Source organism: Aethalodelphis obliquidens, unplaced genomic scaffold, assembly GCF_003676395.1.
Source record: "Aethalodelphis obliquidens isolate GAN/ISIS:26980383/991018 unplaced genomic scaffold, ASM367639v1 scaffold9, whole genome shotgun sequence".
Lineage (NCBI taxonomy): Eukaryota > Metazoa > Chordata > Mammalia > Artiodactyla > Delphinidae > Aethalodelphis > Aethalodelphis obliquidens.
In genome coordinates, this window is record NW_020837953.1 from 18,143,527 (window position 1) to 18,155,414 (window position 11,888).

An 11,888-nucleotide genomic window follows, 5' to 3' on the forward strand; every position below is an offset into this window, starting at 1 on the left:
GTTTCTGGCCTCAACAGCAGTGTGACACAGGTGCTGATGGAAAGAGAGGGACTGGTAACAAAACAGGTTTGGGGTATAACTCAAGACTTCCATTTTGGGCACGTTAGGTTTGTAATGACATCAAGTGAAGCTGTTTGTTCGATAAATGAAGTCTGCATAAAACTCAGGGAGGGATCAGGACTGGAGACACACATGTGAGTCAAGAGCATACGGGTGGCATTTAAAGCCATGGGAAATGATTAGATCACCTAGTAGAGAAAGAAAAGAGGGCCAAAGACTTGGCCCCAGAGCAGTCCAAACTATAAGTGTCAGGAGACAGAAAAGATGCAGTCAGTGAAGCAGAAGACGGTAATATTCCAAATCAAAATGAAGAACAAAGCTTTTCAGTAGGAAGTAGTCCACTGAATCAAATGCTGCTTGGACCACGGAAGTCTAATTACTCCAGGCACTTAGTAGCTCCTCCCTCCCAAGCTCTAACTCCTTTAGGGAATGAACCCTATCTTGTATGTGGGGGGTTTGCACATGGGCTTTAGTGCCAGAGATGTGGGCTCAATTGTTTTTAAGTTGTGTGACCTTAGGTAAGTTACTTATCTTCTCTGGACCTTGATATACATCGTCTGCATGCTCATCACTAAATACTCAAGTGAACTACCCCTATAGTATCCCATATGCACATGTTACTCTGTCACTTTTGTATTTTAACTTCTTCACACCTCTATGTAGAGATATTCTAGGACTGTCCTAATCGGCCAAAACAGGTTATGGTTATAGCTATGGTCAGACTTTAATCAAATAGTAATGTCTGAGCCTGACCTCTGCCACTTTTTATCTGTGTAACCATGGGCCAGTTGCTTAACGTCTGAGATGCCCCAGCTCTGTAAAATAGGAATACTGTATAATACCTCATAGATGGTGGATTATATAAAGATTAAATCAAACAGTTGGCTATGCTTGGCAGAAAAAAAGCTCACTTAACAGTATTTATCATCTTTGTGTCTACACCACCAATACTCTCAATACTTGTGGACTGACTGATAACTTGAGAAGGTAAGGACACAAGCAAGCCTTCTTTCCCTCCTTCTGGAATGCTAATGTGGAGAAAAGGAGGTAGTGTCAGCTGTTACACCCAGTGAACCAGGCAGGGCCAGCATGGTGGATTATTGAGGCAAATACAGATTGCTAATTATTTTGGAAAATAGCAGGGATGTCTTCCTCGTCCACATTTTGTTGAGTGGATTCCCACCATCCACACTCTCTTTTTTTTTTTTTGCGGTACGCGGGCCTCTCACTGCTGTGGCCTCTCCCGTTGCGGAGCACAGGCTCCGGACGCGCAGGCTCAGCGGCCATGGCTCACGGGCCCAGCCGCTCCGCGGCATGTGGGATCCTCCCGGACCAGGGCACGAACCCGTGTCCCCTGCATCGGCAGGCGGACTCTCAACCACTGCGCCACCAGGGAAGCCCCATCCACACTCTCAAGCCAGAAATTCAAGCATTATCTAAGATTCTTTCCTTCCACTCATTGTGCCACATCGTATTAATTAACAAGATGGCGATCTACTGTACTTTCAAAATGCCATACTTCATCAAGCCTAAAATGCCATCCACTGTTAAGACAAACCATTATTAAACGACGACATACTACTGACATCTAGAAGCATCTAGGTCTGAGAGATTAAAACGTGGGGGAAGAAAAGTACGTTTACAATTGATGAAATACAACACCTCTCAGTCCATCACCATCTTTGTTCAAACCTCCAACATCTCTTGCTTGGACTGGGCTGGAGGCTCCCAGTGGTTTCTCCCCCACTCACCCTCCACTGCCAAGATGAGCTTTCTAAAAAGGCCAATTTTACCAACTCCCTACCGCCAACCCTTCAATTAGCTCTCCTCTCCTACCGCCTGGCCACTATTCTTCACTGTAGCTGCAATTCCCCAAATGTCGTATTGCTTCTTGTCAGTGTCCCCCACGTGCTATTTTTTGTCTAGAATTGCTTTTCATCCGATTCCTCATCTACCTACCTCCTAGCTGTTAGAAGTAAGAGGGTTCTGGCTGGGACCTAGCTCACTCCACCCTTCCTGACTGGCAGGATTACTCTGGTCGATATGGCTTGTTAAGTGGATATCCCTTTGTTCATTCACAAATAAACTCCATCCAAAAATAAACCCTGCCCTAACCCCCAAAGACAACCTTCCTACAGAGACAGTTGGAGCCTCCAAACAAGCTCTAACTCTTGCTCCTTTTTTAACACCCAAGCAGGTGTCAGCTCTTCCAAAAAGCCTTCTCAAATTCTCCAAGCTGAGTTAAGCAGCCCTCCCCAGTGCTCCATGATATTCCATGTGCACCTCTATCATAGTCCTTCTTATACCATGTTGTAATGGCTGACTTGCTTTCTCCCCCACTAGACCGTAAGCTTCCTAGAAATAGGGGCCTGTCTTACTCACCTGTGTCATTCTCCAGAATCTGGAACCTGGAAGGCACTTAATACTCAGTAATTAAGTATTACTCACTTATGGATGGATAGATGGATGGATGAGTGAAAAATGGTTACTGTTTATAATCACTGGGTCCTAGTCCCCCTAGGAGATGCTACCTCCAAAATCACTTCACAATGCCACTTTCTCTAAGCTTGGTAACTGGCTTAATGAGGAAAGTACAATGGCACCACCTGGTGGTCAGTGCCAGGAGCACACCTTATTGAACGGAAGAAAGTTTGCTCCTGAATCACACTGCTCTGTGTTCCAGTGGTTAGGATAGATGTCAAGGGTGATGTGGATTTGCATTTTCAAAAGATCAAGCTGATGACTGAATACAGAATGGACTGGAGAAGGGACCAGAGGAGGAAGCAGGAACACTAGGGGAGGTTATTCTGTCAGAGCTGAGAGTCGCGTCCAGATCTGTGACTTCAAAGCCACCAAGCCTAACCACTTTGTAATACTGCCTCTTCCAGCCCCAGCCTTCCTTCTCCCTCTCAACTGAGCACTGCGGCATACAGCTTCTAAGATTCAAGGATTTCCACCTTCTGGTATTCACACCCTTAGGTAATTACCTCCCTCGAGTGTGGGCTGGCCTAGTGACTTGTTTCTAATTAACAGAGCACAGCCAAGGTATGAGATGTCACTGCCATAACTTCCATCCTGCTAGCAGACTCTCATCCTTGTTGGTTTTGATGAAGACAGTTGCCATGTTGGTAAGACTCATGTAGCAAAGAACTACGGCCTCTGGCTAACAGTTCATTAGTAAACAGAGCTCCACAGTCCTACAAACCCTTGAGGAACTGAAATTCTACCAACAATTTAAGTGAGCTTGGAAGCAGATCCTTCTTCAGCTGAGCCTTCAGATGAGGACACAGGCCTGGCCAGTAATTCGACTGCAGCCTTGTGAGAAAAGAAACCCTGAAGCAGAGGACCCAGTTAAGTGTGCCTCAACCCCTGATCCATAGAAACTCTGAAATAATAAACGTGTGCAGTTTAAAGCCACTAAGTTTGTGGTAACTGATGCAGCAATGGATAACAAAGCACCTACTCAAAATGTCATTACCATGCAAAACCTTCTGAAAACCTGGGAAACTTTCTGTAGTAAGAACCAACTACTATACCACTAGTGTGTGTGTGTGTCCCATTTCCTGCAGCCTCCCAGCCAGAGGCTTTCGTGGCTGCCTCCAGAGCATCCTCCTGTGAACTGAGTGACCAAGTATCATCTGTGTGACCTTGACAGAATCTAGTCCCAACCTCTGCTAGGCCTTTGTGGACCATTTACAGCTCACAAGGAGCGAAGCTTATAAGGAAAGGCCTTTAACACCAGGATGAGATTGTGGCATCACCAAGCAGATCAACACAAAGGACATTCATCCCCAGCAAGGAACTTGGGCAATTTGATTTCAAGTACAGATCTCTCACTCCTTTTACAGCATGTTGTAATAGATTATATGGCACTGAAGAAAGTACAGCAATGCTGGCTCTGCTATCAATTTAGCTAATTCCACTGAACAAACAGGAAGTGAGGTAGAGTCCCACAAGAGCTCAGTCAGAATCAGCATAGAGTAACTCAGCCAAAAAGCTTCTGTTAAGTTCCTGAATAATTCAGGTCAAAATGAATTTTAATCCGAGTTAACTCATAATCAACAGGTTGGCTGTTTTTCTTGTTTCTCACCCACTGTCCTACTCTCTTTTCCACAATATTCTAAAGTTGCCACTTAATGGATTCTTCCTGCTGCAGATGGCGGAACTCTGGATCTCCTGCTCAGTGGGGCTAGAGAGTGGATTCATAACGTTGTTAGTGGTAGCCTCCAAAATCTCTTCCAAGTCTAAAATTCTGTGAGTTTAGAGGCTGACTGTCCCGAAACCTGGCCATTGCTGCTGCCTTAAATTCTCCAGTCATCCTAGCTCGGCAGAAAGAGCAGAATGGGACAAGCCAAGCCTTATCAATCGTGCAGAAATACCAGAACCACACACTCGCTCGCGAGCCAAGCCACGCTGTTTATCATCGCCAGTACCCAACATTCTGGTTCCCAGACGAATCTGAAGCTGGAGTTGCACCAACTGTTCAATAGCCACAACCCCAATCTCAAACCCTTCTAGTTACTAAAAGACTAACAACAGTCCTCTCTGGAAAATGACCTGCCAATCTTTTCGAGGGAAGAAGAAACCCTTCTTTCTCTAATGCTCTGACTTATGGGAGAACAGATGGAGATAAAGGAGAAGGAAAGTACACTGGCCAATACTCTGAAACTGACGAGTTGAGTATCTGTGACCTGGAGAGGATCCCAAAGAGACTGATGTGATTCTTTACCATCCCAACTAAAAGTAATAACGACAGCATTTACATTCACACAGGACCACCTTCAAAGAAGTTCATGATTCCCCTCCATGTCCCCGATTCTCATGCCACCTCCCATCAAGGCAGAGGTTGGGGCAACAAGGAGGTGACAGGTCCTAGCCATGACAGCCTTTGTCAGAGTCCACTCTCAGTGGAAGTGAAGCCCTGGATGCTGGGTTCAGTGCTCGGAGGCAGAGCCACTGGCTGGCTTAGCAACTTGGTCACGATGCTGATTCTAGCATCCTGCTTCTCAGCGTCCTCATACGGAGTCCAGGACAAGTCGTGCTGTAGCTTGTACGCACCAAGGAAGTCATGTGGACAACCTGTCCCCCATTCCTAGAGAAGGCAAAGGAGTCAGTTCTGATCAGGGCAGGAGATAAAGAAACTGAGCTTGTGTCCTAATTCTACCACAATTTTCTTCTTTAGCTTTTCACTCCAGACCAGTCAGAATCATTCTTGGAAACCATTACATTACACATCAGATACCTCCCTTAACAGAGATAATGACTGTGAAATAACTTAAGCACATGCATATTTTTCAGAGTCATGTCTGGGCTCATGCCACCTCCAGTTTTCTAGAAAACCACTTCCCAACCCCTATACCTACATTTTCTCACACACACACAAACACACACCCAAGAATTTCTCAAAGACAAGAGTAGATTTTTGTGCAAAAATTAAATGTTCTTACCTTTGGAGAAATAATGGAAAAATACCGCTGACCACTCTCCCGTTTATAAAGGTAGTAAATGTTGCCAGGTTTTTTCACTATATTACAAGCTACATGGTGCAAGTCAGCATCTCTGCGAGCATCCTCCAATACCTAAGAACCGCAGAGGTGTAACCAATTAGGTATTAGGTAACAGGCACTCATACTCAATGACCATCCCACTCAAAATCTGGAAACCGTTCGATGCCTAGGGTCCTGCTCCCCCACAGCAGTGAATCATGACTGAGATCCAGATGATACTGAAGAGAAAAATTACACGATGTTATGCTACTATGCTGTAAAAATGCCTTTAGGAAAATTGTATTTCAAAACGTTGAGTGTTACTGGCTTTTGAATGGTTGTTACATTTCTTTCCAATTTTTCTGTGGTCAGTACATTTCTTTCATAGTTTCCCCTCAAAATGCTTTATCTCACTGAACTTTCTCCCAGTGAAAACACTTATACTTAACCTCTCGGGCTTATTCTATTTTACTCAACACTTCTATATTTCTAGGAGGTACTGAAACAAGTAAGTTACAATGATTATAAGCAAGTTCAGTCAATCCTATGAACTAAGCGAAGAAAACGAACGCTTACCTAAAAGCCACTACTTACTTTCCTGGCTTGTTCTTGCAAATGTTCGATTTGCTCGGCTATGACTGTCAGCTTGTTGGTGGCATTTGCTCTGACAAATTCATTAGCCTAAGGTGAGAAAAAAACTGAACTGTGGATAGGGATAAGACTTCTACGATGTTCTTATTTAGATCCCAATGTTATGTCAACATCTTTGCTTATGCCTAAAATACTCTTCCCATTCTCACCATTCCCCCATGAACGCCCACTCATCGCAAGGCCCAGCTCAAACAGTACTGCTTACAAAAAGCCAATGCTGACACGACCCACACCACAGAAGGAAGTGCACCTTTTCTTTTTTTTCTTTTTTTGCGGTACATGGGCCTCTCACTGTTGTGGCCTCTCCAGTTACGGAGCACAGGCTCCGGACGCACAGGCTCAGCGGCCATGGCTCACAGGCCCAGCCGCTCCATGGCATGTGGGATCTTCCCGGACCGGGGCATGAACCCGTGTACCCTGCATCGGCAGGTGGACTCTCAACCACTGCGCCACCAGGGAAGCCCCATAAGTGCTCCTTTTCTTATTTTCCAAAGTGTCTACCTTGTACACTCTAGATTCTAGTCACACTCAAAGTTTTCAGTCTTCCAACATGCCCTGCTCTCTCTTGCTTCCAAATAATATGGAATATGCCCTCTCCTCCACCCAATATGTTTCCTTCTTGCTCTTCTGCCTGACTGACCCCACTTATTCCTCAGGTCTCCATTTTTTTTTCTCACATTTAAACATTTCTGAAATCGGGGATGGGTTTTACAATGAAAATCCAAAGACACTTGTGGTATGCCTCTTATCACCTGCTATATAGGATCCTAACTATATATAGAAAGTGTCTGTTAATCTGACCATTACCTCAGTTGAATTATTTACATCACGCTTAATTATATTTCAACTTATATTTGCATTCCTAATTGTTACTTAAAATGTATTTTTAAAAGATTGCACTATGATGTAGACCTGAAACAATTATAATATACACAGAGGTCTGTCTGCCATGTGCTAGGAAATTCAGCTGAAGGCACTGGAAATTGCTTAAGGTAAATAACTTTGGAAACTAGGAGAGACGGGTGTGACCAATTCATGTGTCGGGAAGGATCATCACTCAGACATCAGAAGTCCGTCAGAAACTTCCAGATTACTTTTCACAAAAAGCTGATTAACTATTTTTTTTTTTTGGACACACCGCACAGCTTGCAGGATCTCAGTTCCCTGACCAGGGAGTGAACCCGCGCCCTGACAGTGAAAGTGCCGAGTTCTGACCACTGGACCACCAGGGAATTCCCCCCAAAACTGATTAACTTCTAGTGGCATACAATTAACTTAAGGAAAAGAAAGTAAGAGGTTAAATTTGAACTAAGAAATAGTAAGAGAATTTGCTGGTTAGTTGTGGAAGCTTAAGGTAAAGGTCAGGTATAAGCCATGTTATGAGTGAAGAGAAACAACTGAGTAAGCTGGGTCAAGCCTCTATCTGTTCCACGAATATACACTTGGCAATTACTGTGTGTCAGACACCATGCTAGGCACTGCACACATTGGCAAACATGAGAAAGAGGTCCCTGCCTTCATTAAGATTACAGTCTAATGCAACTATCCTTTAGAATATGAAACAAGTCACATATGTAATTTAAAATGTTCTAGTAGCCATGTTAAAAGTAAAAATAAATAGGTAAAATTAATTATAATAATAGACAGAATTCCCTGGAAGTCCAGTGGTTTGCACTCGGCACTTTCACTGCGGTGGCCCAGGTTCAATCTCTGGTCAGGGAACTAAGATTCTGCAAGCTGCATGGTGCGGCCAAAAAAGATAAAAAAGAAAAATCCAATATTTTATTTAACCTATCAAAAACATATCATTTCAACATGTCATCAATATAAAAATTGTTAAGAGATATTTTACACTTCATACTAAGCGTATATTTTATATTCGCAGCGCCTATCGAACTGGATGCTCAATTTTCTTCGGAAAAACTTGATCTGTATTGAGACTTCATAAAATTTACAGTTGAAAGAGCTGATTCACATACTCAAATTGTTCCAAACATACTAAAAAGTTTCCAGTAATTGAATCAATTACCAGGTTTTAAAATTTAAATTAATTAAAATTGTTACAGGGAAGAACAGAATCTGACTCCATGTTGAATCTGTTTCTTTTACTTTAACCTTTGCTTTTCACTGCTTTTGTTACTATAATCACTAAAATGATGCTGTCTATAGCATAAGCATACATAATGGCTTGCCTCAGGAACCCTGCCCCTCTGCCTGAATGTTAAACTAAAGTGCTTTTGTTCTGCTCACAAGGAGACATTCTGACCCTGCCCACCTGTGAATGGCTGCAAAAAAGAAGAAATTAACACATCCCCTCCCCAAAACTAGCCAAGACAGGAGATATTTTGCAAGACTTATGGCCTCTTTACTTCCTCACCTCTTCCCTCTCTCTGTTCTATAAATGAAATTGGCATCCAGACCCCGATAAGATGGCACTATAGGACATTAGTCTGCCAGCTTCTCGGACACCCGGCTTTCCGAATAACGTCACTATTCCTTGCCTCAACACCTTGTCTCCCGATTTACTGGCCTGTTGTGCAGTGAGCAGAGCAAGCTTGGGCTCGGTAACACATTTACATTAAAATTTAAAACTCAGTTTCTCAGCTGCATGCACTAACCACACATTCCAAGGCTCAACAGCCATATGAAGCTAGTGGCTACCATATTGCATAGCACCGCCCTGGGGAGTGATACAGACACCAAAAAGAAAGACAATTAGTGCTGTATGTACTTGGAACAATGATGCACTATGATGAAGGAAATAACCACAATTATGTGCTAGAAGCAGATCAAAGATAACGAATGAAGCAACTGGTTTAATAACAGGGAGTGGTGAGGACTGCAGGAATTAGAATGCATGTGTAGTCTAGAGGCATTCAAATTCAATTTAATAATACTGTCATTTGGATGGGGTGGGGTATAGCCTTCTACAGATAAGAAGGCCAGGGCTTCCCTGGTGGCACAGTGGTTGAGAGTCCGCCTGCCGATGCAGGGGACACGGGTTCGTGCCCTGGTCCGGGAAGATCCCACATGCCGCAGGGCAGCTAGGCCCGTGAGCCACGGCCGCTGAGCCTGCGTGTCCGGAGCCTGTGCTCCGCAACGGGAGAGGCCACAACAGTGAGAGGCCCGCGCACCGCAAAAAAAAAAAAAAAAAAAAGAGTGCAGGGACCAGATCATGTAAGGCTTTATGGCCCTTGACACAAGAATTTGCATTTTGTTCCAAGGACAATAAGGCACCTTATGGCCAAGGAGAGAATAGGTGGTTCCTAGAGTTAGGAGAGTTCTGGGTTAGGAGTGGCCTTACAATAAATCTCCTTTCTCTTAAGGGGGCAACAAATCTGTCACTTGTGCACAAATGAGCCTAATTAAAACAGAAATGAGAGAAAGAGTACCAATAATGATAAGCACAAACTCTGGCCCTAATCACTCTGAGGCCCTTTGCATACTGTCTCATTTAATTCTCATAACACCTTATGAAGTTGGAGATGATGAACTCCAACTTCACTTTCTCATTTTAGGAATTAGACTCAGAGAGGTGAAGCAACCTATCCAAGGTTTCATAGCTAATAAATGGCAGTTAAAGATTTCAACACAGATCAGTCTGATTCCAAATTTCATGCCTTAAAACCAGGGTTCCCGAGCTTTCACACACGAATGCCCAAATGGCATGTTAAGAAGTCAGTCCTGCTAGAAAGTACATTTCAGTACACAGATTGAAATATGCTTGATTCTCTTTATCTCCATAGTGTTTTTTCTTCAGCTTCTCAAAGACTAAAATACTGGACAAATGGAAGCAGCACAATAATGCATCCTCTGTATTTCACTAAATTGATTATAGGCTAAAGGACAAAAACCGTGTTCCTTCTTTCTTTGTTTCAGGCCATTGTAATACACATAATGGTCACTCAGTAACCCACTGAAAATGTTTTGCCTAAGATCTGACTTTGGGAGCCTCCCTCCCAATAGGTGATCTGATTAAACAGACACATAATGTCCTCCTAATCCATAAAAGTTATACCTTGCTTCCCACCTCTCTAGAAAAGAGAAAGCACATGATTTGAATCAAATGAGCTTTCCTAAGCATTTGAAAATTTCTTAATTAAAAAAAACAAAACTGAAGTAGAGAGATGTACATGTAAGGGAATTTGAGCACATTAATTATTAAATTTTTTTTGAGCAAAACGAAGGCCTTTGACCATAACCAAGGTCAAATGTGATCGTGTATACAAGGACGAGGGGAATAGCATAAACTTTAAAGTAGCAAGGCCCTGTACCTGTACATATCAAAGAGGATTCTACAACTGGACGTATTGGTAAGAAAGATTAGATGAAATCTGGTTTTTCAAGAAATTTAGATCTAGGAGCTCTCCTAGTTCACACCCTGCACTTTATAGATAAAGAAGCTAAGGTCCAGAAAAAAGTAATTTATCTCAAGTCACAATGCAAGTTAATATCAAAGCTGAGATTAAAACGCATGTGTCCAAATTCCCAGTGCTATTTCTGTTACATCATATTTCCTCCTTATTTTACTTCTTTCGGCAACCAATGTCTAAGCACTGGGCTTGGGAATACTGTGTCCAGTGAATGAAGACAGAGGGCAAAACTTAGAGTCCCTGCCCTTCTAAAAGATGTTAAGCTCTACAAGCCCTCGGGTCAGAAGTAAAGATCTTAGGGAAGCAGTTTAAAGTAAGCAGGCTATGCATCCCTGCAGAACTGCGTTAGAGTGATCTTGAAAGGTCCCTGGAAACTTCCCTTCACGTGTCAAATAGGAAGAATAACTGTACTGCCTACCTGACAGGGCTGTCCTAAAGCCCAAATGAAATCATGAATATTTAAAGTACTGTGCAAACCTTCCCACGAAGGGAGATTATGGGCACTCACTTTGCAGCTGAAGGGGTCTTTGGTCTCAGAAGATCAGTTGGAGTCAGGCCACCGACTCGCCATGACCATCAGTTTTCCCCGCGTATAAAATGGAGACGAGAACAAATGCTACCCCACACTAAGTGGTTTGGAAGACCAAACGTGCACGAAGCTGGTCATTTACTTTCCCAGCCGCACCTCCTCACCTTCTGCACCTGCTCTGCGAGCGCCACGAGGTCTAAGGGGTCTCCGACCCGGTGGGTGTGGTAGGGGCTCACCAGGGCCAGGCCGCCGGGGGTCGGGGTGAGCTCCACTAGGGCTCCTGCGACACATACCCAGGAACACAGGCCGTGAGCACCCGCCCTCGGCCTCCCGCGGAGCCCGGCAGACTAGCTACTCCGGGAGGGCTTCTTTTCCCCAACTGACTCCCGCCCCGCCTAACTCCCCAACCTGCCGCTGACAGAACTCCTTGGTTTTCTATGACTCCCTGAGTCGTCCCGGGCGTTGCAGCGTCTTCCACGACAGCAGCGTCTTCCACAACAGCAGCGTCTTCCATGACAGCTGGGTCTCCGATGACAGCACCTTCTCCCTACTACCCGGGCGGTGCGAGGCTGCAGAGCATGCGCAAAAAGGCCCATGGGCGGAGCTTCCGTGTTCCCTGGCCATTGGGCGTCGGAGCTGCCCGGAGCTCGGAGGCGTGGCTGCGGCTGGCGCTCCTGGTTCCGCTGGGGGGCGGGGTCCAGGCTGGGGGAAGGCCAAAGAGGCGGTGCAGCCTCGTGGGCGTGCGCTGCCGGGTTTGGGAGGCGGGGCTTCATTCGGGGCGGGGCTTCA

At 44.6% G+C, this 11,888-nt stretch overlaps 2 protein-coding genes across 4 annotated transcripts in view; both read right to left on the reverse strand.

Moving 5' to 3' along the window:
- Positions 1 to 2,451, reverse strand: part of TMEM269 (transmembrane protein 269) — a 19,303-nt gene extending 16,852 nt beyond the window's left edge. The window contains exon 1 of the mRNA XM_027110754.1: positions 2,443 to 2,451. Within this exon, the coding sequence (XP_026966555.1) occupies positions 2,443 to 2,451 (9 nt within the window). The remainder of the gene's footprint in view (positions 1 to 2,442) is intronic.
- CUNH1orf50 (chromosome unknown C1orf50 homolog) lies at positions 1,485 to 11,710 on the reverse strand. 3 transcript variants are annotated; one of them, XM_027108883.1, is made up of 5 exons: positions 11,512 to 11,710; positions 11,264 to 11,379; positions 6,141 to 6,227; positions 5,508 to 5,639; positions 1,485 to 5,152 (listed from the first exon to the last, which is right to left on the reverse strand). In XM_027108883.1, the coding sequence occupies exons 1-5, from the start codon at positions 11,693 to 11,695 to the stop codon at positions 4,952 to 4,954; spliced, it is 720 nt and encodes a 239-aa protein (XP_026964684.1). In that variant the 5' UTR covers positions 11,696 to 11,710; the 3' UTR covers positions 1,485 to 4,951. The 3 variants fall into 3 exon arrangements, with proteins under 3 accessions (XP_026964684.1, XP_026964685.1, XP_026964686.1); XM_027108884.1 differs by having other exon boundaries at positions 11,508 to 11,648; XM_027108885.1 differs by lacking the exon at positions 6,141 to 6,227.
- Between the last annotated feature and the right edge of the window lie 178 nt (positions 11,711 to 11,888).